The 27,500-nt window shown below is 40.8% G+C and overlaps 1 protein-coding gene across 1 annotated transcript in view; it reads left to right on the forward strand.

Moving 5' to 3' along the window:
- Positions 1-1,549: 1,549 nt before the first annotated feature.
- Positions 1,550-27,500, forward strand: part of PKP2 (plakophilin 2) — a 35,931-nt gene continuing 9,980 nt past the window's right edge. The window contains exons 1-6 of the mRNA XM_009899643.2: positions 1,550-1,975; positions 7,328-7,440; positions 9,924-10,615; positions 15,572-15,710; positions 17,037-17,244; positions 21,736-21,913. Coding sequence (XP_009897945.2) covers positions 1,762-1,975; positions 7,328-7,440; positions 9,924-10,615; positions 15,572-15,710; positions 17,037-17,244; positions 21,736-21,913 — 1,544 coding nt within the window. The 5' untranslated portion in view covers positions 1,550-1,761. The remainder of the gene's footprint in view (positions 1,976-7,327; positions 7,441-9,923; positions 10,616-15,571; positions 15,711-17,036; positions 17,245-21,735; positions 21,914-27,500) is intronic.

Here is a 27,500-nt window from a genome sequence, read left to right on the forward strand (position 1 = left end):
GCAGAGACTGTCGTAGCTATTGTTTACTGGAAATGCTTTTGTGACTGTCTGTATGTCAGCAAAAGGGTTTTGAACATAGTTTGCATTCCTTCTTAACTGTGATGTGTCTTCCCCATTGCTTTTTCTGCCTTACCCTGCTCATTGCTTCATTTTTTTTATTCTTCCACTTTTCTGCTACATTCTTTCCCCTGTTCACCATAGTTCTTCCAGATACCTCCTCTCCACAAACTGCTGTTCCTCTTTCCCCGATGGTACCCCCACAGCTTATCTCCAACTTTTCTGCTGCCATACATTACCTTTCCCCTTTTATAAGGAGGTGTGCCACTCAATTTCTCTTAACCAGTGAAATTATTCTCACCTATCATTAGCATGACCTCTCCGGTGAGATGTCACATTAGAACAAATGGGGATGACATTAGCCAGACCAAGTGATGAGAAAGCCCAGAGCTCCCTCCCCCTCTTGAAGAAAAAAATGGGAAAGAGTGAATCAGGGCAAAAGGATTCTATACTTCTCAGCATGGTGCCAGTTCCTTCTCCCAGTCCTAAATTTCCTGAGAATAAAGAAGGTGTCCCAATTTCTTATGTTTATTAAATCGTGCAACTCTGGATCACCTTTTTCTAAAAGATTCCACTTTCCTTTCTCCAGGACATTGTCCGTTCTCTTTTCCCTTCTCCTTTCAATCCACCGTGACTGAGAGTTTGTTTAAATAACAATTCCAAGCTGTAGCCTGAGATAGTGTGAGAAAGAACTTCAGCCTTCGTCCGGCTCACTCGTCTTGCGGTGTGTAGAGAAATCGCTCGTCACCGCGCAGGCAGGCACAGATCTTCGCTGAAGACAGAGTGAGTCGGAGGTTTTTTCAACCTTTAATTGCACAATTTCCTCACCGCCTCTTTACAACGAAATGGAAAGAAAGGCGGTTCCAAGTCATCTCTCTGCATATCTACCGGACAGCCTTAAAAAAACAACCCAGAGAGCAGGCACACCTCCCAAACCAGCAGCCCTGCAGCGCCGTAACGCAAAGCCTCCTGAAACGTCGCTGTTCGCAGCAGGAACCACTGTATTAAAGCAGCTTCGCATTATTGTAGGTTGAAACTTTCATACGTGCAAGCAGATGTAGGTAAAATCTAAAAGTATCTAAAACACAGAACGTAATGAAAAGGACCTGTAAGTCATGATGTACGAAGTCAGTGCGTGTTTAAAACGCCTGCGTTTGTTCCCGCAGGCGGTACGTGTGCCCCAAGGTCCCCGGCGAGTGCGGGACAAGGCGACATAACTGCCCCCCGGCTGCGCAGCGCAGTTGCCCAGAAAGACCACAGCGATCTGCCTACGGGCAGGGCCCCGCTGGCGCACGGGGAGGACAGAGACGGGCGGGAGCCTGAGGCGGCGCCGGCGGCGGCCGCGCCTTACTGCCGATGGCTTGGCCGGACTGATCCGGACCGATGCAGCCCAAGCCCCGACGCCGGACCCTTTACTCCAGCGGGCGGGGAAGGGGAGGGAACGGGAAGAGCGGGAGGGGACAGGGGAAAGGGAGGGGAGTGGGCTGCTCCTTCGGGCCCTGCCCCGGGCGGCCGCGGCGGGCCGAGCAGGACGGGGGCGCGGGCCGTGCCTGGCACCTGTACGGCAGGCGGGGCAGAGACTGAGGCGGCGCTGGGCGCGGCCCGGCCCGGCCCGGTCGTCCTTCGGCGGCTGAGTCCCGGCGCTGGCGAGGCTGCGGCTCAACAGGTTACCGGCGCGGATCAGAGCCGCACCCGCCTGTGCCCATGGCCGGCCGCGGTCTCACCGCCGAGCAGGGCTACATCCGCACCGTGCTGGGCCAGCAGATTCTGGGGGAGCTGGACAGCTCCAGCCTGGCGCTGCCCTCTGAGGCCAGGCTTAAGCTTTCGGGCGGCCGGGCCGGGGAGGAGAAGGCGCTGCGGATCCAACAGCAGGTCCAGCAGACGCTGGCCAGGAAGAGCCGGGGCTCGCTGCACAACGGTGAGTCCCCGCCCCGGACCTGCGCCCCTCCGTGCTGTCTTGTGGCTGTCCGTGGCGGTTGCGGCGGCGGCGGGAGCGCCGGAAGGGTCTCCGTGCCGGTGCGCCAGGGTAGGGACCTGAGCCAGCCTCAAGCAGACGCCACCGTCTCCACGGCTTCCCGGCCCCAGGAGGTTCAGGCTGCTCGGACAGCCGCGGTACGGGTCATTGACCTTTACCGAGTTTGACAGGAAATTGTGGCTCTGTCGCCTCTTTATTTTATATTTTTTTTTCCTCCCTTCTTCCCCCCCATTCAGTGAGTCACAAGTTTCTCCCTCCCAACCACTATAGCTTAGGTGAGTGTCGAGGGCTGCTACCGGGTCACCGCTGCCTGAGGGGTGGATCAAGCCGAAATTAGTCCAATCCAGCAACTCTTTATTGTGCTTATTTTAATACCTTAATATTAGCCGTGGGCCCAGTTTGGAAGAAGAATGGAAGGACCCATTGGGATTGTTTTTTCTTACATGCCCTCGAAATAAGAGAGAAAAACCATACTAATAGACTGGGCAAAGTAACTCTAGGAAAGGTGTGCATGGGAAGCATGGAATGATAGTGCTGCCAGGCATTATTTACCATGTTCTTTGATGTGCGAGATACAAACTGACGTCAATCAATCCTTTCTGCTAAGATCCTGTAGCCGGAAGGCCAGATCCGTCAGAATGGTCTGCTCAGTCCTGCCTTTCACCCCAACCAGGGTTTGACTTTAGCATCGGGGGCACAGCGTGATTTTGTCAGGTGCTGAGGATTAAATGCAAGCTGCTCGAGGGGTGTAGTCTTCACTTAGTGGCAAAGAGATGTTTTCAAAGTCAATATTTTTTATTTTAAAAGAAAGCAACCCTTACCATGAAGGCTTTAATCCTGTTTTTAAGTAGGGAGATATGACTGACTTGCAGGCTATATACCCTGTTGCTCCGTTGTCTTTAAAGAAGTTTTCGCCCTTACTTTGCAGAAAGCTGTGAGCTTCTTTACATTTATAGCTGTACTTCACTCATCTATCTTGTCAGGCAGAGGAATGTTTCCTTGCATTTCATCTGGCTTCTATCTGAAAAATGCCTCACGGCAAAAAATGCCTACAAAACAGACACTGATTTACTCTGCTCAAAAAAGTTGTGTACACAAATCACGTAAACAGGTACACACAGCTGCACAGTGTGCAGCTACACATGCAAGTCCTTAGCTTGGCTGTTGTGTTTTCAGTAAGGTTCCTGAACACTTTTGGACTAATATAATTTCTCTTTCTCCTAACAGAGAGGGTAGGTAAAGCTTTTGAAGCAATAATTAATAGATGATATAGTGTCATGAACAGGAGATGATGTCTCTAAGCCATGCATTAAACACAATGAAGGCAAAGTTCCCGTCCTCCTAATTAATCTTGACTACTCTGGAATATATTAACAGACTAAATAGATTTGGGGATAGTTGTCTTGGAAAAAATAAGTGGAACTGGAATGTACTCCATGTATATTTATATCTATCTATGTTGTAAACATATAATGTGAATCAAATGCCTATCATGCATTCCTTGGTTTTGACTTCCCAATAGTTGGTTTCATTCAGTTCCTCACATCTGCTTGCTGAGACAGAAGAAATCTTAAATTTAAGCACTTGTGTAAAGGTACTGACCAGCACAAAGGAAAAAATGTTACAAAATCTCCTCGGGGACCACGTAAGTACTGGCAGAGTGATGAAGGAGTGCGATCAAAAAGAAAGCTCTTTGATCTCTAGATGAAGTGATTCAGTGAAGTTTTGGGTATGCCGTTCTTAAATGTCACCACATCAGTCCATCATGATCCAGTAACACATGTCTCTGAGACTGTCACCCACCTGCTTGAGGCAGGAGTGGGCAGTGGATACTCAGCAGATGAGCACTTAAGATGCAGCAAAATATTGCAGTCCCTAATAGACTTTTGTGTACAAGACACAGCTACATTGATTCCTTGCAGCGGGAGGTTTGAAGCCAAAGATTGGCTTTCATGGTAGCCGTTCAAATACAAAAGCACTGAAAAAGACTTACAACTAAAAGTTAACACAATATGGTTTAAGTGGAATTTGATACACTTAACTCCTTAATGGAGGACAACTGTCTTTTTTTGTATATTGTATATCTTAGAGATGCCTCTTGTCATTCTTGGTTTTGAAATCCAGGCAAACAGGAGGCTGATCTGTGTGCAGATAAAGGCTGTGATTACTGGCGGGGCAGGGGCAAAGCCTTTGGAGATGTTGGACCTTGCACAATTTTTACCATACAGTCTCCCTCCTGATAGTGAACAATTTTTTTCAGGTCTCAAAGTTTTGTTATTACTGTTGCAATATCAGGTGAATTTTGTACAGCTTTTATCTCAGGCATGGAGAAGAACAAAGAGCCTTAGTTTTCCTCCTGCACCAACCACATCCAAAGCATTCCTGAGCTGCTTTAGTTCATACTGACAGGGAAGAGGGGAGACTGTGATAAACGGTTCCACTCAGTTGCCCACACATGGGTGTCTGCTGCTGTCTGAGATGCCTGAGTTTTCCAAAATATCCTCATGGGTTGACAGACGTGACACAGAGCCTATAAGAAACCCTCCCTTTTCTTGACTGGCTGCTGGAAATCAACTGTAGTATCCTGTGGCCTCTCAAATAGTTTGGTTGGTGTTTTTTTTCCTATGGATGAGTAACTGAATAGTGTGCATATTTTCTGAGAGTTTTTGTGAGACTGGAAACACCGAGTCTCACAGTTAGGAAATATTAATCCTAACTTTACTACTTTAAAAGCAGTGCACACACACACTCCCCCCCAAAAAATGCTTTTTTTCCTTTTTTTTTTTTTTTTCTAAACTAGTGCACTGAGTGTAGAAGGACTATCTAATTATTTCTGACTCTAAGTAATACTGAGCAAATCTGAGAGATGGGAAAGACGTAAATTTTTCTAGTATGGTAAAAGTAAACTGAATGGAACCTCACTGTCAGAGGCAAGTTCCGATCAGACTGCAGGTTCTATGTCTCATAACTAATGGAAAGACACAGCATTTCAGCTACTACTTTTTCCTTTAACACACTGGTTTTTGGCACAAATAAGCAGTACATAGTAAAAAGAATTTAGGAAGAACTTCTTCCTAACATCCAATCTGAATCCACCCACGTCTGTTTTTTCTCCATTCCCCTTAGTCATATCACTAGCTGACATCCTTAAAAGTCCCTCCCCAGCTTTCTTCTAGGCCCCCTTAAGAAACTGGAAGGCCACAATAAGGTCTCCTTGGAGCCTTCTCCTCTCCAGACTGAATTGCCCCAACTCTGTCAGACTGTCTCCATTGTATAAATTTGTAGGGTTTGGATGTTGGTGTATATTGGCAAGAGTTTTCCTCAGTATAAAACAAGCTTCCTCTTACTGCTTTCTCATGCACTTGGGTAACTCTTGGGATGTGGTAGCCTCATAATGTCACAGAGTAATTATTACAATCCAAATCATGAGTTTGACCAAGCTGTATCATTCCACTCTTGTGACGCAAAGTTACCACGAATGTGCCTTAACAAATTACCCAGTAACATGTTTAAATCTGTCCCATGTGGGCAAACTGAGAAAAAAAGAAAAAAGAAAGTATTATTAAATAAACAAAATAACTGCAGAGTATGATTTAATTAGGCCTCAAATCATGGCAGTTAGCTGTTACATTGTATTATACTAGACACGTAAATTTGGACTTACCCAGGTAGCTATGTGCTAGTGAGAATCATTCATAAGTTATTCTCCTTACATGAGTCTTTTATTTTATGTCCTTTGCTAACTAAAGATACTAAGGATCAAAGATACATGTGCACTGAAGTTCCTTGGGGTACCCAAGTGCACCTAATGAAGGCTCAAGTCTAACTGCATGAGTTGAAAACCTCAGATGTTAGACACACACACACCAGGTGCTTTCAAAAATCCCAATAGGCACTTTGCTGCATCTTTTTGGCACCTGAGTTCCCTTGGACTGGTTCTGGAAATGTAAACTTTGGCAGTTTGACCAACTTATGTGATTGGTTCTTTAGATTTCTTTACTGTACTATTGTAGGTAATAATCTGCTGCCTTGAAAATTCATGGCAAATTAACTTCCTTAGTGACTATTTTCATTTGTTCAGCCTAAATTTCAGCAGTGCACACTGTCCTTGATTATGACTGGTTTGAGGTATATTGTGCTTCTGTTTCACCCCTTTAAACCTGTCTGTGTTATTTATATTCCTATATGCAGATTCTCATAGCCACCCAGGAACCTCATGAATAATAATTTTCAGCATCTGTGGCTTTAAAAAATTATTAATAGAAGCCTTTTTTTCTTGGAAAATGCATTTTATCAGTGAAAAAGAAACAGGTTGAAGGTTTTGGTTGGTTGATTAGTTTTTAATTAAAAGCAGAATGCACTTTTAATGACATAATCAGAGTGCACTGTTCTATTTTCAAAGCTGGGTGATGGAAAAAAGAATCAGAGCAGCTTTCACTCTGGATCTTCAATATTATTTGTAGGATTGGTAAACCTTTCAGGTACGGCTTTGAAGTGTCATTAAACAGCCCTACTTTACAGCATCACATGCCACATGCTGCCATAAGCTGTAGAATTTTTCCATGGACTCCATGTTCTCTTTGGGTGAAGCACTGAGAAGATTAGTAAAGCATTACTTTCTGCAATATACTATCATTAAATTAGCACCTGAGGGAGAAGAAACACCAAGAGCTGAGGTAGACAGCTGTGAAATAAACAGTGTGTAGTCAGTATATGCTATTTGTTTACAGTGATACATAGTGAAAACTGCATTTCTGGGGTGCACAGTAACAGAAATATATACATCAACCCATGTTTCTCATCTACAATCTACAGCTGCAAGATTTTAATTTCTTATGTACTGTGCATGTTGTAGTGAGCCTCAAAGGTAAACCATATACACATATTCAGCGTGGTCACAGTAGAAAGTAAGTGTTCTTAGTAGCAGTTCAAGCATCCCATCTCTCAGTACTGAATCATCTGGAATGTTTAAAGTATCATCTCGCTTTGTTAAAACATTTTTCATTAAATGGCTGCATGAACAGCAAGACTTCTAAAAGTTAAAAATACATCTTAAGTAAAATAAAAATCAAACTGAAAAAAAAAAGGCTTGTATCCTCAGAAAGCTTTGCTTAGCTATGTTTTGAATGTGATACACTGAATGCAAACATACTTTGATAATTTCCCTTTCTGATTTTTCAGCTTGCTTATATTAATGGCAGTGCAGACTGGGACATTTCCCTAGTACTGTAAATTGCCCTTCATTCCAGTATCACATTTTGTTAAAATCTTATTAACGTTAGTCTGTGTTTACAGGCAGTTTGCACCGTGCAGCCAGTGTTCCAGAGCGTGTCTATAACATGGGGATTACTGAAAATGATTTTGCACCAAGAACTCCCTATAGTTTCTCATCTTACCAGTCAAACCAGGTGAGGAAATGGAACACAACAAAGAGAAATAAATATATCACACTCATAGTGTATCCACTTTGTTACCACAAATAATAGCATGTAGAAAGTGTTTCAAGGTTGGCTTGCTTGCTTGCTTGTCTGCTTTTTAAGCCTGGTGTATAGAAAATGAGATTTTTACAACTGAGATCACTTAGTATTTTCCCCCTGCCAGTCAGTTCTGAGCCCGGTGGCTAAATTCAGCTGGGGTACATATGGGCTTTTTTGCAGTCCTGTTGGTTTTGTGAGAATTGGCATCAGGGCAGAAAATTACAAAATGTGCTAACCTTATTTCTGGCAAGGGCTGTGACAAGTCATACTTTTATCTGTCCCAGTCAGGGAGAACATCAGTAGCTCAAAGCAGGCAGAGGCCGTGCTGCTGCTCACCAGGACAGACAGTTGGGAGATTGCTAGAAGTCCAGCAATCCCATGGGGTCATGAATGACATGAGTAGGAGTTGAGATTGTAGTGAAAGAGGTTAGGAAATTAAGTATCCTAAACCACAGGAGAACATACTGCTTTAGTTTCAGGAGGACAGGTGGAGTGCTTGTTACAATTTCCAATCATCCTATTGCAACTTGTTTTAGCGTTAAAGAGTTTCAGCAGTGCAGTCCTTGCGATGCAATGGTGTTTCTGATTTCTCTAATCATATATTCAATTGTTATTCTGACTAATTTTTTTGTTTGTTTGTTTTGTTCATGGCTTGAATGCTTTGATAAATACTTGTTTTCTGCAGAGCTTGTAACAGAGCTCATAACTGGCATGAACCTATCAGAGGGAGCAACCCTCAGACTTGGACGTCAACATGCAGCTCAATAGCAATGTTTCAGCATAGTCCAGATTAGTAAACAATGTAGTTTGAGAACAGATATATAATAAATATATGTATACAGAGGAGCAAATACTTTCTTAATATTTTAGATTACTCAAGAATAGCTTATTGGCATTAAATGAAATAGCTCAGCTTCTGCCTAGTTAGTGAAGCAGCATTGGCTCCATATGGGGAGAGTTAGAACCATTACCTAAATACATTTCCTTCTCTGTCCTCATATCTTCCATTCTCACCTATCATCCAGTGCATAATATTGGACATAATATTTGATGTGAATTGCCTCTTTCTATAAGAAAGGGCAAATTGGAGGTAAAACTACAAGATAATATTAAAGGTTTCTAGGCAGAGAGAAAAGGGGGGGCGGGGAGGGGGGATTAAAAAGAGTGAGACTATCTGTCCTGTGTGTAAGCCAGAAAAAGCCACAAGGTCTAGTATTTCACAAAATCATTAATTTCCTTGTCCCAAAACAAAAGATACAGATAACCTTGCATAGTTTCTGTAGAATAAACAGATATGTTCAGTGATCCTTGCCTCAGTCCAATAGTTTCAGCAACCTTTACTCCTTTTGTGAGTTGATTATCACCCTCAACAATAAAAATTAAGGAATTTCAGCATAACTATCTGCTAAGAACTGTGCCTTCAGTCAATAAATTCTCAGTTTACCTTAAAAAGGGCTTTTAATATTAGAAAATTTTAGTCCAATATGGAAATGGAATGTATGGGGGCTTGATTTATGACTGGATGTCACTATGCTTACTGATTTAAAAAAAACAGTTGGGCCATGACTCCTGTTTTAAGACCAGGTAGTCTCTGAGTAGAGTTGTGATGTCCAGTTGTACGTAAGATGAGCATAAGAAAAAGGTAGAAAAATTGGAGAGGCCCAAGATGGAGATGCACCTAAACAATAAAAATCTTGTAGACACACCCTACAAAGAAAGGTTGAAGGGAGATGGTTGAGTTTATATAAAAGAAAATTATAAAGCAAGATGATGATGCATTAGTGTCCATGCCCATTAAATAAAATTCATCTTAAATTGCAATTGTAGAATTAGAGAAGCCATTGACATGGTGACATTATCCTTTTGGTTTCCTTGGAATGTTTATAAACTCCTTTTAAGAGATTAGACAAACAGGGAGAGGACTGTCTCTTTTTACTAGATCCTACCACAAAATGAGCAGGAGGGCTAAATAACCTTATAAGATGAATAGCTATATGCAGACACTTTTGTATGATACTTTAATACCTGACTGGGTTTGTTTTTTAAGAATTCAAGTTTTGTAGCAGATGCAGAAGTTAATACTGAAACTAAAATCTCTGTTGGTAAGCAGACTATTCACTACCAGGCATAAGCGTCTTGCACACTTATTTTGAGTTAATGACAGAAGATTATAGAAGCTTACACACCATCTCCTAATATTTGGACTGTTGTACCTGCCTTTGCTAGGTAGAAACAAAGAAGCATTGTGGAATCCCATTTAATATGCAGTTTTGGTGATGTTCACATTGTGTTTCCTGATTCTGATAGCAGACCTTAGAATTTTTGCCTTTAGTTTCTGGCTTGGTTTCTTTGCTATTAATCCTAAATGCTGTGATCTTACTGTGACTCCTGTTCTTTTATGCACTGCTGAACAGGTGATTTCACCATCCTCTTACACAAATGGCTGGGGGACAAGGACTACCTACAAGGCAATGGAAGAGAGAGCTCAAAGGCAGCCTCTGAAGAGACTAGAGGTTTCACCACAACAAAGTCCTGAAAGATTGACATATGTGTCCAACAATTTTCACTATGACAGAGGGATTTCAAGTGGATTCTCCATGAGGCATGGAGATAGCAGATGTAATGGGACTGTCCCACCAAGATATGCTCGGTCTGAGATTGTTGGTTACACTCTTCACGATTCAGTGAACAGGGGACGCTCCTATAAGAGACAGTCCCAGATGGGGGCTGTTAATGATGTCATTCTTGATGGTATCTACCCCAGCCCCGCTGTACCTCTGTACCATCAAGCAGGTAACAGTCGCAGTATGACCAACCTTTTGGAGAAGGAGAACTATGTGACATCAGGCAGTGCGATGGGACAAGTGAGATCACCAGTTGCTTCTCATTTGGGGTCTCAGAACAGGCAATCTTTAAGGTCCAGCTGGTACCAAACTACTCTGAGAAGCACACAGACCAGGAGGGACACTTCCCATCCAGCTTCAATAACCAGTGTGACTGCAGAAACAGATGGGAAGAGGATGCCTCTGACAGCTGCTGTGGCAGCAGCAGGGAGAAATGGTTTTCTGCAGAGTGAACAAGTCACTGTTAATGGATCTCAGCTAGGGTAAGCACAATGAAGGACCTGCTTTGGTTCTGGGGTGTCATAGCTGAAAGGAACCTGTTCATTTAGAATAAAGAAAATAAATTAACAGCTTATGCTTCAATAGCCAGCACAGTGTATGAAATTTCAGTACAGAGGATGCAGAAAGTAGATTGACTTTTTTAAATCCAGTGCAACAGAGGAAAGGAAGAAAAAAAAATGTATGTACCTACCTATCCTGAGTTTGGCTAGGATAAATTTAAGTTTGGGGGGGGGGGGGGTTGTTGTTTTGGTTTTTTGGTGTTTTGTTTTTTGGTGTTGTTTTGTGGGGGCTGGGGTTTTTTTCCACCTCTTTATCTACCCCTTTATCCATCTCTGCAGTACTTATTGCAGAGTCCATACCTCCTACTTAGGTTTGGGACCCCCTTTTGCAAAGAGTTAATCAATTCTATAAGGAGACATGAAGTAGTCATGTCTGAGTAACTTACAACTTGAGTCACAATACACACTATTGTATTGGCAAATTTTGTGGTGGTAAGAAACCAGATGATTTTAGCACTGGTTCTCACAAGAACAGGTCAGAAATCTACCAGAGAAGCAGCTTTTGGCAGATTGACCATTTTCACTTAAAGATTGTTCATGGTTTAAAGGAAATGTTATAGTTTCAATAAACTTCAGTTAAAAGACAGGCAGAATTTTCTTTAGCTCTGTAGCACCATCGGTCCCTAGAACAAATATAAACTGTTCTGAATCTCAGAAAGAATGAGCTTCTCTTCACCAGATCTTGTATGCTCTGAGGACTAAATCTGAAGCCCTGTTAGCTCTGTGGCAGAAATACCCACAGCTGCCCCAGACTTCAGGAAAATTGTTTAAAATCTTAAAAGCATTCTTTTTTTCCAAATTGCCCCACCCCAAAGTTCCCTTCCAGAGAAGATTTCCAAATGTCTTAAAATCCATTTTCAAACCAGAAAATTTATCAGTTCTGAAATTCCTCTCAGGAGTGAATATTTTTTCATTTTAGAATAATTCTGAATGTTTTGAGAGCACTTAGGGCTCAATACACAGAGCAAATCACTTGGTAAACAGGAGAGCATTTCTTGCACTGTTTACTGTGTTTTCTGTTGCTGTTTCATTATCCAAACAGGATTCCAAGGTTTCTAAGGTAACTTAATCATGGTGTCATTTACACCAGTGTGTTATTAAGAAATGTCTCTTTTCCCATAAATGAGTAGCTGTTGATTTTTCTGAAGGCTATCTTTCTTCTTTGTCTAAATTTGCCACTGTGTGAGATGAGGTATCATCTGATACCACTGCTATGAGGTGTTTCCTGTCACAACTATGTGCGGAGTATTGTGACTAGATTTACAAACACATACAGTCTTGTGCTCACATCTGATCCAGATCAAAATATTCACTTCTGGGTGATGCAGGAGTTAAGAGATCTGGTATTAATGATGTGACTCTTACGTCTTTACAGCTAGTAAATATAGAAAAGGAAAAACATCTGAAAGCTCACAAGAGCTAAAGAGTTGAGAGTAACAATGTTGAAAAGAGATACCTGGAAGGGCTTTGTTTCTCAGTAAGACAATTTGCAAACAGGCATGTACCCTATTGACTAATTTGTTTACTTACATTTAAACACATTCTTGAGTACATTTCTGAGTCACAGGCAGCAATTTTTGTATTTAACTTTGTGTAGGAGCAATTTCAGTTCTTCTTTTGCAGGTGCAGACACTGGAGTTTGGTTGTCTGCCAGCACAAGCATCAACCACAGTGTTTTTCATGCAGGCAGGTGTAAATATTTATCTTCAGTCACCATGCCAGGGACTTGCTTGATACCATGCTGAACTCAGGTGGAAGATTTGTGGCCTAATGTAAATATTTGTTGACAGCACAGTTCTTTATGTGCCAGTTGGTATGTTCCTTTGGAAGTGCTGTGGAAACCTCTAAATTTCATTTTGCAGATGTTTACAGATGTCACTTATTTTAGCACTTCTATTTATTTTACTTGAACATGTCTTGTTTAGGTTTTCAAACATCCTAGATTCTACATTAGTTTCCTGTGTATTTTTTTTTTGAGAGAGTGAGTGACTCTTAATTATACCTAAAGTTTAAAAAAGTCTGTAAAATATAATGGCTTATATTAGTGAGGGAGCTCATGAAAAGCAGCACACAAGATACAATTCCACAGGAGATTTACACCAGCAGGAACTGGGAGGTTATCATCCCACTGTGCTCAGTACTGTTGAGGCCACACCTCAAGTATTGTGTTCAGTTCTGGGCCCCTCACTATAAGAAGGAATAGAAATGCTGGAGTGTGTCCAGAGAAGGACAGTGAGGCTGGTGAAAGGCCTAGAGCACATGCCCTGTGAGGAGTAGCTGAGGGAGCTGGGGTTGTTCACTTAGGAGAAAAGGAGGCTGAAGGGGAGACCTTATCACTCTACAACTACCTGAAGGGAGATTGGAGCAAGGAATGGGACAGCCTCTTCTCCCTAGAGGCAAGCTACAGGACTAGAGGAAATTAGTGCATGCTGCACCAGGGGAGGTTTAGGCTGGATATTAGGAAGTACTTTCTTCACTGAAAGGGTTGTTAAACGTTGGAAAGATCTTCCCAGGGCAGTGGTGAAGTCACCATTCCCAGATGTGTTTGAACAGCATGTGGATTTTTTGTTCAGGGACATGGTTTAGTGGTGACTAAGATTGGAGTAGATGGTCTCTTCCAATCAAAGATATTCTGTGGGACATCCCTGGCATCCTGAGGCTGAGTTCTCACATAGCCATCTTAACCTTGAAAAGTCCATGAAGAGAGTCCTTCTCTGCTGCTAGTCACTGAAATTACTCACAATTTAATACATCAGAGATGCATACCACTCAGTAAGAAGGTGATTGGATTTGGTCAAAGGACTCCAAAATTAGTGTAGTGACTAACAAGGCAAGTAGGCATGCTCCCTATGTTACATGGTTTTAGAAACCTGACTAAAACCCAAGCCTGAAAAGCCTGTTATTCTGTTCCATGTAGAAGAAAGTAAGAAGAAACATTATCTGACTTTTTTGTTGCTCATTGTTCAAGATCTTAAGTCGGTTTCTGATCAGTACGTGTGACTTGCAACCTAAAGTAGCTTCAGTAGCTACTTTGTTTTAACATCAGGCTGAAGTAAACTGTGAAAATAAAGAAACTGTAAGTATTGCCAGAGCCCTGGGGTGCCACTAACTATAGTTCTAATTTCACTTTGTTTTAACTCTCCACTGACATGCTCAACACATTGTCCCTTTCATCTTTGTCTTGCACAAGCATACCTCAGGACTTATGGATGCAAGGTACTTGCTTAAAACACTAACTCAGAGGAGGGGAGAAGATAGGAAATAACATCATTTGTACCAAAGGAAAGTATAAAGGCAAGTGCAATATAAAAGACATTTGCAACAGGTGCATCAAAATTGTTCTTTGGGGTTTTTTGCTGTCCTTGCAGGCATATTAGTTGTCTTCTGCCTTACCAAAAGCAAGCAGCAGTTACTGATTTGCAGTGTAGCTGGTAGGAGCCAATGAGTTCATCATACATACTTTGGGGAAAAGAATTGGATTTCAGTGCATTTCTAGCAAGATTCCCTGTGAGAAATCTGCCTGATTTCTGCCCAGTTTGTATGCCTTGTTCCTCAGCAGCCTGTTCTGGAAAAGCCTGGACTTACAGGCTCTTTCAGTCCTACCAGTCTGTTACTAAAAAAACCTTTGAGCTGAAGAACTGAGTAACTCTTGGTGCAGTCCACAAACACTTGCTTTGAAAGTGTTTCATTTCTCAGTACCAAAGCATTTTGTATGTTACTTTTCTGAACATTATTTATTATTATTATTTATTTCTGCTTAGTTAAAATAAGAAGTAATTTAAGCCAATTTATTTCCCAGGCACCTGTAAGTAAAGTAAAAGGTAATTGTGTCAAAATGTCTAATTTTAGGTGCACTTACTCAGATGGTTATCTAGTGCACCAACTTCATTCTGCTAGCTCTAAAGTAAGGAGTTACTGCCAAAGACTGCTTGTTGTGCTGCAGTTCTCAGGCCGCCCCTCTTGTCTCAGTTGTGAGCCTGGGATCTGCTACTGCAAAATGATTTGCTTTAAAACAAACAAACAAAAACCATCTTGGTTTTGTCCACATCCTTCCCATTCCTCACACCCCCTCCACCCCCCCTTTTTTTTAACTCCCCAACCCATGTTTTTTCTATAGATGGAGAGTAAATAAAAAGGCTAGGGAACATAACCACCTGTCCCAGAGCTAATGCACCTAATTGTGCCATAAATTGTTTTATGTTCCACTTACTGGGGGAAGAATGGGGCCAGTGACGTCTTTTTCCAGTTTCTTATATGGCTGTTTACCACAATTACCATTCAAGCAAACATACTAGAAGTTGGGAGGAAAATAGCCATACATGTTTTTAATCCTGTCAGAGGCAATGTACATACTCAATTTAATCAGAGGTATTTTTCTTTTGTCCCAAGAGAGAAAAAAGATTTGCCCAACTGTTTCAGCAGAGCAGCTGCTCTAAGCTCAAAAAGAACAGGTGTATGTGTAGTCTGGGAACTGAGAAATTGAAGCAAGGCATGCAAACAAATACGAAAAATCAATCATCACATTACTGATTAAAACATCAATGCATTTCATGATCAATAAAAGACATCATTTGACTATGGCCATCTTTGGATTTTGGTCCTTCAGCCACCAGTGTTTTGTTTTTACAATGTGAAGCATGGTTTGCTTTGTCCAGAACACCTTATTGTTGCAACACTTCCATTTATGATTTTCTCTTCCCCTAAAATACATCTCTTAAAGCTTTCGTTACATTTTCTGCTACTGGAAAGGTCAAAATTTTGTAAGAAAAGCTAAAGTGACTTGAAAAATATGAATCTCCTGGTATTACAAGAAACTTCACAGGGTTTTGGTTTTTTGCACTTTTGCTTCACTGTATTTCCTCTGTGTATACTTGCAAGGAGCCTAGAAGGGGAGATGACTCTGGAACGTGCAGTGAACATACTGAGGAGTGAAAACACACAGTCTACACCTAGGATTCTTGCTGCTGTGACTTTCATACAGCATGAGTGCTTCCAGAAGGCAGATGCCAGAAGAAAAGTAAGTAATGCTGATAAAGCAGATAAGTTACTATAATGTCTGGCACTGTATACCAACATGAAAAAAATAATCCCAGAAACCTTGTAGGATGATTATGTAGAATATTTTCCCTAAATATGGTGATGCTTTTTGTTGCAGATTATTTTAAATCCATGGAATGGTGCTGGTCTATGCTAGCAAAAAACTTGGTCTTTAGATTACAGATGTTTTTGACCATCTTTAAAATAATTCATTGATGAGGATCCCACAAGCTCCTGCAGGCAGTCAAAAGAGCTTTACTTTATTCCTAAAAGTTTTTCCTAAAGTATGACTGAAGTGTCCCTTTTTCAAATGAGTTGGATACAGAGAAACATGTTTATTTTTCTGTCCCCTTGATAAAAGCATTTCATATATGTTAAGGCTGCTAAGAACATACCCACTTACTTTGCTGGTTTTCAGGCCAAATGAACGTTGTTCTTTCAGCCTTGGTAAGTCACAGTGATTGAACTTTTTGTCAACATAATTGTTTCCATCTTGTTTTTCACTGGCATGCTTACAGAAACAAGGCTTTGGTACAGAAACATCCCAGAAGAGAAAACCCTGGGACTACAGTGCAAACTTACCCAAGCTTTGGGGTTTTCTAGGACTTCACAAATGCGTTACCAAATTGTTTGGATCAGCCAAATCTCTTAAGTCTCTTACAAGACACTTGTCAAGTCTCTTACAAGTGTTTTGAAAGGTCATATTAAAAATACTGTCCTCTTCCTTTTTGTTGGTTTAGAACTGGTTCTACTGTATTTTTCTCAGTGTGCCACAGTTAAGAAGAACTAAGTAGAATGTATTCTTAGTTAATACACTTTCACTATATGCATAGAAGTTAACAGAGAAAAATACTGTCTTTCCATCAGGCTGGCTGCTGAGGAAAAGTCCCAAACTTGGCCCATCAGGAACATTTTACATCCAGAAATCTCAAAGCAGTTTATAAGTGTTCCAGAGTTAAATCTCAAATATCCATTTCACCAACCTGGAAGCTAAAATACAGAACATTAAGTGTCATATCAGAAACTATAAATGTGCAGAAAGGTGGAAGAGATTTAGTTTCATTGTCTTACATTAATTATTAAAATATGATACCTCCCTTAGATGTGGATTTTAACTATGACTGATACAAACTTCAGAAGTTAACAGTATGTCCAAGTGATTAATGATCTGTGCTTCAAGTCTTTCAAGTAGGAGCAAATGAAAAAAAAAGGCTCTATGACTATTTAAAGACTTACGTGGGGGGAGGATGGAGTCTGTCATTTAAAGTATCTAACTATTCTCTGCTGTATTTTGTTTTTCTCACAGGTGTTCTCACTTGGTGGTATCCCCAAACTTTTACAGCTTCTTGATGTTCAGAATGAGGACATTCAGCGGGCAGCATGTGGTGCTCTGAGAAACTTGGTATTCGAGGACAACGACAACAAACTGGAAGTGTCAGAGCAGAAAGGGATCCCTCTCTTGCTCCACTTACTCCGACACACCAGGGATGTGGAGACTAAAAAGCAAATAACAGGTAGTGTTTCTTTTCTGTGCAGTCAAGCATGGAGTGCTTTAAGTAGTGCACAAGCTTTCCCTGGGAGGTATGTGATTGTTTACTTAGGCCAATGTTTAGTGACTAAATACAAGAATATTGTCACCTAGTCTAAGCATTCCCTTGAGATTAAATTCCGGGGTCCTTACTCAAGACCAGTCTTTAAGAGACAGTAAAATGAGACGAAGAACTGCAACTTTGTCTCTTAGTGCTTCTTCAGAAACAGCATGAGTGTATTTGTTTGCAAGAAGCTTAAAGTCTGGAATATTCAGAAAGAAAGTGAGGTTTCAAATAGCAAATTCTGTAGCACCGTTTTGGTGAACAGTGACCGGAGCAGACCCAGAGGTGCCTAGGATCAATTAATAATGCATGGTGCTTACTCAGAAGCTCAGCTCTGACTTCTGACGCTATACTGCCAGTGCATACTGGGAAGTTCTTTTTGAAGACGGCTCTCCAGAACTGTCAGGTGCTGTGGATCAGAAGTGCTTGTCCTACTCCCCAAAGATCCTACTGCCCCAGATTTTGACTCTGAGCACTGTCACTCCTAGCTGTTTATACTCGAGTCTGTCTTCTGGAATGGACTACTGTCTGTCTTCTGCAGAGGACTGCTTCCTCATACAAATATTAGATGTGCCGACTAAGAATGAGATGCTGCAAGACTTACTACTCACAAACCATGAAACCCTGCTCTGTATTATCTCACTGTATTCTCAGTGCTAATACACTGCCTTGACTGCAGTGATCACAATATTTTGGAGTTTGCAATCCTGCTGAACACACCAAAGGTTAACGCTAAGACAAAAGTTTTAGATTGTAGAAGAGCAAACTTCATCTCAAAGCTCAATTGGGAAGGATTCCATGAGAAGTTTCCATGGAGGATAAAGGGGGATGTATCTGTCTGGAGAGTTGCTTTATGGCAAGGGACCTGGACCTTGACATTTCTCATGGATAAGCTCAATGTGACTGAACAGTGTGCTGCTGCAGCAAAGAAGGCCAGCAGGATGGTGGGATGCATCAACAAGGGCATCACCATAAGAGATAAGTCATGATCGCACTCTACTTACTGTACAGGCTTCCTTTCTATGTGCAGAGGAGAGAGTTCATGTAGGACATCCATTTAGCTGTAAAGAGTGGAGTGACCTCCATTCTGGATTCAGTCATTGCAGGGCTTTGTCTTCCTCATTTTCTTTCCAGTATGCTTAAGGAAGAACTGTTAAATATTAGTGGGGCCCACTGCAGTTTTGAAAGAAGATTCCTTTGGATCTGAAGCCCCATATTAAACCTCTTGCTGAACAGTGATGTAGCCCAAGGAATGGTGGAAGGAAATACCCACCACTACTCCCAAAGAAACCTGTGGTTACCAGCCTTTGGGGTTTGCAGCAGCCAGTTAAGAAATGCTCACCACTTCTCTGTGCACTCCCGTTAGACCATTTTTCTGTCTTCAGGAACTCCACTGCTTATGACAAACACTCATTTTAATTAGCATGCAAAGGAAGAACAGGGTTCTGTTTTACAAATAGAAGGGAACATTATGAATAAATGAATGGGACTTATTTCAAGTGAACCTTAAAGATACCAGGAGCACAAGCTATTAAAATAACAGTGCCTGAAAAAATACAGAAGGTGTCAAGCAGCCCTGCCTTGAAGCAAAGGCATGTTGAGACCTTCTGTAATTCTGCATTCTTTTAAGTATTTGAAATACTGTACTCCCTAAGCTGGAGAACAAAGCTTTGTATTGTTGGCTCTTTTGGCTCAGTTCTACAGCTCTGCAACATTAAAATGTTTAAAAGTTTTTTACATTCATCAGACACAGAATTGGATCACTTAGTAACTTCGGCTATAGTGTGTTGTCTCTCAGTGCTATTACGCACTAGGGAGGGAAGAAGTGAAAATGGTGGTACAATGGACAGGGAGCTAATGCTCTTTTCTTGATAACAATTTCATCATTTCTGACTAAAACTTTGACTGGTTGTGCAGGGTAACACATACAGATACTGTAAATATTGTCTCCCCCTTCACCAGTGTAAAAATGGATGAAGTGGCATCTTCTTTCTGCAATTACTGCTGTCATTCAACATGAATATTTACTTAGAAAACATACAAGACACCAAGAGAATATTTAAGCAGTTCTGAGCTAGATGTTGTAGTTTCCATAAAGCAAAGTGTTCTGATGTACTTTCATATCTTATCAGTTACAAGGGATGGCTTTAAAAATACACCACGAGATAAGTGTTTCTTGCTTTGTCCAAGACCAAATATGCAATCAGGAAGAAGTACACTGGATCTCTTGGTGAAAATGGCACTAGGGCATACATTTTGCCATCACTTGAGCAATTCTTCCAGTTCCCTAGCAAACTGCAAGCAGCCTACAGGGCAAGGGGCAGCTGTTTGAATGAATTTCTGTGAGAATATTAACTTTGCTTCCAGCTGCTTTCTTTCCCAGCCTGCATTTCAAAAGCAGGCAAGGAACGGACTGCAGGTAGGAGGGAGACAGTCACTGTTAAGTGTATGCTTGCTAAGATTAGTGCTTCCAGATAATCATAAATGTACAGTAATACCTAGGAAACACTGGAATTGCTGTCCTGTGCACACTGACTGTGTAACCCAAGAAGGGGTGCAACATGCAAACCTCTGAGTGCCTTTCTACCAAAATGGTTAAACCCTGCTGAGCAGCAGTTTCTCTGTCTGAAGGATGGCTCAGCTGTGGAGCAGTTTACACAATGCCCCTGTTTAGAAAAGAGTTACCCAGTTTCACTGTGAAATTTCTCCTCGAGGGGAATGAGGCCTTCTCAAGATAACATTGACTGAATTTGCAAACTTCATAATTGATACATTGATACGAGGAGCCATAGACTCTGTTCTTTATTCAACATACAAACCTCTTGTAAATACCTTGGGAAAGGAACGAGGCTAGTCCTGAATAGTTGGAGAGGATGTCACTTGGAGACATTGCAGGAGCCAAGACAGGAATGGCATTTTGTAGTATTTTGAGAGCATATTGAGGAACCAAAACTAAATGGCTATGGCATGAAAAAAAACCAGAGCTTTTGAAGGTAAACCAGATCAGCCTCCAGGAAGTATCTAACCTCTTGATCTTTTTATCATGCTGTATAAATCTAGGTAATGAAGGAAAAAATTTCCTGCAGGGAGGATTACAGCACAAATAGAATTGTCATTAAAAGGAATACAAATTTCAAAGAGACCCCACCCATTTTCTCAATAACCATCTAAGGGGAAACGGTGCCCCTATGAATACATTATAGCATAGCTACCAGGAAAGAGCCCACTCCTAAAGACATTTTCTAGTATGAACAAATTCATCTACACCCAGAAGGCCACCGAGAGAACTCAGAATTCTGAGTACAGTGAGATAGTGCCTGTGGGTAAAGGTAGGATTTTTATTGGAGAACTTACAGTGTGAGCAACATCTCAAATTCTGTGCTGGCGATTCTATTCTAGGTATGTCTATAATTCAAAATCTATAATTCAAACCATGCTGGTTTCTTTTAATAAGATATTCTGTCTTTGTGCCTTGTATTTGTGCTGTTCTGTCTTAACTTGCTTCCATTACCAATGCCCTTTGGACTGCCTATCTTATGTCTTATAAGCCTTACTTATCCTTCAGGAAAATACATTCTTCCTTTTATCTTCGAGTTCGGAGGCTGAGGAGCTGATCTTGGAGGCTGAGGAGCTGATCTCAGAAGAGAGACTGGGCTGCTTCTGGCTTTTGTTTTGATTTTACTAATGCTCACAATAGCTGAAATTAAATTCAAAGTGTAAGGAGATACAAAAGAAAACATTTTTTTGTTGTTGTGAACTGATGAAAGGAACATTTGCTAGTACTATGCCAGAGTTTGGAGGAGGAGGTCTGTGAAACTTAGAGCATCAGCTGGGGAAACAATGAATGCCTTTGTAGTGAAAACCAGAAATACGTGTCTTTTTCCAGGGGAAGAGTACTTCAGAAAGAATTACCATCTGTTGGGATAGAACAAAGACCTGTAAACTCACTCTTTCTACATCCTATCTACTCTCTTCGCATGCAAGTTTATTCTCCTGTTTGTACTTGGTACTTGGAAGGGTCACGGGTCCTGCCAAGAGTCCAGAATGGTTGACATCCTCACTGGAAATGTGGAGAATGAGCACTGACATCAGTGTTAGCCCTGTTTAGCTTGTGTTGCTTAGGGATCAGAGAAGGTGATTGCCACAGAAGGGAAGTGCTGCACTAGTCAGCCAGACTTTAACTATACTGAGAATTTTACTTTAATTGCACAGATAATTGTGGCTCTTTTTTTACTCCATTTCTGTGTCCTCATTTCAGGACTGGTGGATTCTTATCACCCACTTCTGCTCCTCTTCAGGATATCAAGTGTCAAGCAAGCTCCTTCACTTATTACTTTCAAGGAGTTTGAGATCACATCTTTCAAACTGTGAAAGAGTCTTTTTGACATTCTGATTTTATTCTGGATATTGCAGGTTTACTGTGGAATTTGTCCTCCAATGACCAGCTGAAGCATGTGTTGATTAGAGAAGCCCTACAGACACTCACTGAAGCTGTTCTCATCCCTTACTCGGGCTGGCCGGATCGAGATTACGCAAAGTCAAGTGCTTTACCGGACCCTGATATCTTCTACAATGCTACAGGATGCTTGAGGTGAGCACCCAATCTATAGGTACCCAAAACAATAGTGATTATAAAACAGCTCTGCACATCTCTTTTCTTTCTTGCTTTGAACTTTGATGGTTCCCAGAGAAGTGGTGCATACAGATCGTATTTTGAAATGCCTTATATACATGAGACCAGAAAAACTACTGTTCCATTCAGCAGAAGCATCATTTTTTATAAGGCATCTCTATCTTTCTTTGATGGATACTCCATAGACTAAATATATCTGTACAGAAGATGGGAATCAGAGGCCTGGTGGCAGTGCATAGTTGCGCTGAAGTCAAAGAGATCCTTCATTGATTAACAGTTGTTGGTATGTTGTGTAGTTTTAGCCCTTAACTGATGATGGTAGTGTGAAACCATGGGAAGATGATACCAAGTGGCACTGGAGTCACATAAAAACAAGCCTACTCTACAGACACAAAATAATAGGCAGCAATAGGATATTTTATCATAACATCCTTCCATTTAGAGAATTTGATTTCTATGTAAGTGAGAAAATAGTCTTCTATGAAGACTAAAAAAAAAATGCATAGCCTGAGTTTTAAGGTCTTCTTAGTAAAGCACAAGAAATTTAGAGGCCGGGAAGCTGCCCAGTTTGCCTTACACATACCTCTTTTGCTAACATGTCCTATAGCAGAGTAGCTGTATCTATTTTGCATGGATTTTTACTGTGTAAACAGTGCCTGCTAATGCCATGTGACTCATAGTTTCAGAAGACAAATGAATTGTTAGCTCTACAAAATACTCAGTGGTAAAGTACCTTTTTCTGCAGCAACTCATGTCGCATATTTACTTTGATGGCTCAGAAGCAAATACAGAGAAACATTAACTGCTCATAATAGCTAATGCTAGAGGGTATTATCTAGTGTTGTCTATGAAACAAAGCAAGTTGTGTTCTTTCACATTAATTAGCCCAAGCTACATTTGTACAGAAACCAGTCTGGCTGTTAGATGTTCTGGTCTGTGGTGGGATGACCTGCTCCTCTCCTGTGTTTGGATTCTGGACCTATCCCTTCCCTGTAAGGGAGCCAATGGGGACACATTCTGAGTTTTAGCATGGCATGATTTTCTCTGAGCTCATTGCAGCAACTTGACATGTCTTGGTATGTGACAAATAAGGCATGACAGTAGCTTGAGTTGTTTTAAATTAAATAAAATTCAATTATGAACATCCTTTACTCTGTATAGAAAGTCAGTGAGTGGGGTTGTTCCAGAGCTGCAGCTGGCTCTGCAGCCTTGGTGGAAAGTTTCTCAAGATGGCCTTACCTAGATGCTCAAGAATACCTATTTTAAAAACACAATGTCCATATTCTAGTTCTCATTTTCAAAAGTTTGAACTCTGAGTATTGTAATTGGAACAAGAAAGGCTGGAAAATTCACAGGTAAAGTTGACCTGCAGGACTGCCAACCTAATTTCTAGCAGAGCATTTTTTTTGTGAGTCTTAGCATGTTTGTATAGAACAAACATCTGAAATTTTTAAGATTAATCACTTTGTGCCTGTTTATTGGAAATGAGCACACATCCCAAATCAGGTGTCTAGAAGTATTCCTTCTTTATGTATTAATTTAAAAACACACACACACACACAAACCAACAACGAATCTCTGCACAAAGAAGTACTGAAAACTAAAAGAGCACTCCAACAGTAACAAAATTTGTCCACTGAGGTAATGATGTTACTAATGAAGGCATTTAAAGAACATGTGCTTGCCAGAATATAAATCTGTAATTAGCCTGCCCTTTTGTAATGCTAACTCTGTGTTGCACATGTTTATAAAGTCTGCAGCCTGCAGGTTGTACTGCAGGGCAAAAATAGTATTTTGAAGTGCAGTCTCTTATGTATAGTACAGTAGTCTGCTATAGGACAGTGCCAAAGCTTTTTAAAAGGGACTGAAAGGGACACCTGCAGTCCAAATCTAGCACTGTCATCTGACATGGGCACATGAGGTGTGCCACAGTTGCTAATAAACAAAAGCTCTCTTCATCCTCTTACAACAGAATTTCAGGAGGAGGAATGGATTCACACCTAGGAAATAATACTGCAGATACTAACACTGCAGTAAGTGAATGGCCAGAATTCTCCTAATTGTGCTAACCAGTTATTGCTAGAAGTATTGCAGAGTCCTGAATCTCTGCTGCCTGTAGCAGTGTACGCAGTCACTGATAAGGAAGCCTGATATTAGAAAGATTTGTTAATTCCATTCTCTATGCCTGGAATTTGTCATACAGCTTTGCTTCTGACACAGTTTTACAGAAATTGTGGATCACAAAAATTAACATCATTAAAAAAAGCTGTGTACATCACACAATTCTTTGTTAGCCATTAGAATAAGTAATGGTATTATTGTTCAGTCTTGAACTATGATAAAAAGGACTGTGCCCTGAACAGGCAAAGTAAGACAAATCAGAAGACTTAGCTAGTTGCCTGACAACAAGCTGACAAGTAAAATTGATGTATTAAACTCGCTAGGGGAGTTTGCAGACTTTTGCCAACAGGTCTTACTGGATTTTAAAGGTCTTGTTTTCTGGGTCTGAAAAAGTCCTACACATACGAGTTCTGTCTCCAGTTCCAATACAAATGGATAGAAGTCTCAATATACTTAGCCTCCTTCTCCATATCCCCTCTTTCAGTCTGATAAGGTGACAGCAACATGCAAAATATGTGTTGATGAATCTTACTCATATACATAATGGAATTTCTTGCATGGCTCTTCTTCTCATTAAAAGGAAGGCTGAGTAGAAGGCTGTATTGTGAAAGCACATAATGATCTTGTTTCATTTTTACCTCAAATACCTGTTCCCAAAAGCTCTGTAATGCTGAACTTTCCAATGCAGGATGTGTCACTTAAGTGCTGCTGTAACTGCTGTATTTCTTTACAGAGTCCAATTTAATTGCTCTTTAACTGAGGCATCCTGTGGCACTATTTATTCTAATTCCTCATAACTTCCTAGACAGCTATCTCCAGAAGTCAGCTAACCTCTATGTTCCTAGCTCCCCAGGCAATAAAGTAGAAGTAACACTCCTTTCCCAGGCTTTGTCTGTTCCAACTCTTTTTTTTAAGTTCTTTGTGAATTACAGGATGACCCACAAGGACAGTGGAACACTGTAGATGGAAGAAGTAGCATCAATGAACTTCAAATAAAGAGGGTGCACAAACATCTACTTCCATTTGCTCTGTAGAGAAGTGAAGCCAAAACTCTCACCATACGTTAAAAGAGTAATGGCTGATCAATTTCATAATGGAAGTTTGTTAGACAAAATGTAGAGCAAGGGGGTGATGATAACAAGTGTTTGAACCGTGGCCTCTTGCATAACATTGCCATTCTTTAAAGCTTATTGCTGTCCATTCTTATCTTCTCTTGCCTCCTTCTCAGTTTATCTGCTCCCCCCAGTTCCTGGAAGGAATGTCATCCTGTCCAGCAAGCAACTTGCAGCTTGATGCCCATAGTTAGTGAGTAGATCTTTAGATACTTTTCCCTCCCTGTTGCATTTTTCAGTTGTTTAAGGCATGAGGCAATAGGATTTCCTGAACTACTTTCGGAAGTTTTTACCATGTCATTGAGTTAAATTCAGATTGCCAGTTTTAGCAGAATTAGTCCTTATCAGTCACAAGGATAATTCACAGCAATGCAAAACATATTTCCAGCATAGTCAGCCAATGACTCAGTGCTGGCTTAAAGGGAGTATCCCTTTCATTTGATACCATTTACAATCTAACTGAACAGACCTTATCATTCCATTTTACTCAAAATCACATTTGATTTTACTGCGTTACATTTCTTTGTGTTAACCTCACATCTCTGGGTCAAACGAATACTTCCCAATAGGGAATTAGCTGATCCTCCACAAATGCTGCAAGAACATGAGTAAGTGGCTGGTTTCATTACAGGTAAAGTTACACTCTGCATGTGTGCTAGAGAGAACAGAGGCAGCAAATACAGGGTGTGATAAATCAGGCACATACATAGATACAATACATCCACATTATTGTCTGGTATCGTTTGGGCATGTCACCAGAATTATCATGTTTAAGCCTGGCAGAAGTTAGAGATTTTTAATAAGCAATGCAAAAGTCTTAAGTTTTGAGTCATTCACAGGAGAGCATCCCTACAAGCAGCAATCTCCCTCAGGCTGCATTCTCCAAACCACTGAATACAAATGCCGGCTAGAGATATCATTAATTGGGTAGCAGAAGTGTTTTTCTACAAGAAGACTCTTGAGCTTGACACCAACTGATCCTTTTTTCCATGGGTGTATTTTTCTCAGTGCACTTCATATGAAATGCAAGTAAAACAAAATTACACAGCAGACTTGAAGATTTCTAGGTAGCCCTGAAGTCTCACCATGTGAGTTGCAACAGGACACAATACAAGGCCAGCCCAACCCTGGCAGTTGCCCAAGTGCTAAGTATTTCAAGGCTTTCAGGAGCTCCACTACAAGAGAGTCCAACTCCTGAACTCAGAGGGAGGCATATCAGTTGTCAAATCTTGAGAGGCCAAGATGAATGCTTCTATAATTGTATGAACAGTAGAACATCAGATCATGAAACAAGAGTTCAGTCATCTATTTCCTTTGCAGAATGGGACAGGACCTCTTCTCTTCCTTCTGAGCCACAAAGTGGTGTACCCCACCATGTTCATGCTAGACAGCAAGGCCAGGTGATGGCCTCTCCTTGCATAGCCGTTCAGCATGATTGTAGTTGTCAAAAGTTCAAGGATTTTTAGAATAACATACTGTGACAAAATGAAGTAATGAAATGCTGAAGTGTCTTTGGCAAGGGAAATTCCACACTTATCTTTTAATAGTATTTTTAGTCCGTCTGCCTCAGAAACTATTTTTGGTATGCGCTAGAAGGGCTGTAACATGTGAGTTTTTGTCAGCATAACCACAAACATATGGAAGTGTAACATACATAGCTAAAATTAAATTCCAAAGTGATGTCTGTAGTAGATCATATTGAGGAGTATGAATATTGATTCTTTGATATATAATTTCATGAGGGAATGAACTCATAAATAGGGATATTGTTAACAGCGTGACCTAAGGTAAAACTGTCATTACAGTGCCTAAGTATGTAATCTGAATATGTACTTCCCAGGGGAAATAAACAGAACTGCTTTGACTGTATAAAATGCTATATTAATTTTACAATCATAAGCCACAGGAAAGTTTAAAGCTGTAGCTTAGTGTCTTTGTCATTAATAACATTTTAAACCGTTGTAATTTCCAGTGGGTACAGTAAGCATGCAAAATAAACACCCTGAAACTGTGTGAAGGAACATGTCCCTCTCTCTTTGTGATGGATGCTAAGATAGGGTTAAGATTAAATGTTATTTCAAACAAAGGAGCTGGAATGTGATACTTCATGGCCAGCAGAGCTGCAGGACTCCAAAATAATGAGGCCTATGTTTATAATTCCAGAATTCCATAATTCAAAGTTTGTTCAGTTGTAAAAATAATTATACCCCAAACCCGTAAGTGTTGTTACTTCCCTGGAAATCAGTAGCTTATTTAGAGCCAAATTCAAGCAGGAAGTGTGTGTTTGTCTTTTCAAGGGTTTTTAAATCACT

The sequence above is a fragment of the Dryobates pubescens genome, chromosome 15, assembly GCF_014839835.1.
Source record: "Dryobates pubescens isolate bDryPub1 chromosome 15, bDryPub1.pri, whole genome shotgun sequence".
Lineage (NCBI taxonomy): Eukaryota > Metazoa > Chordata > Aves > Piciformes > Picidae > Dryobates > Dryobates pubescens.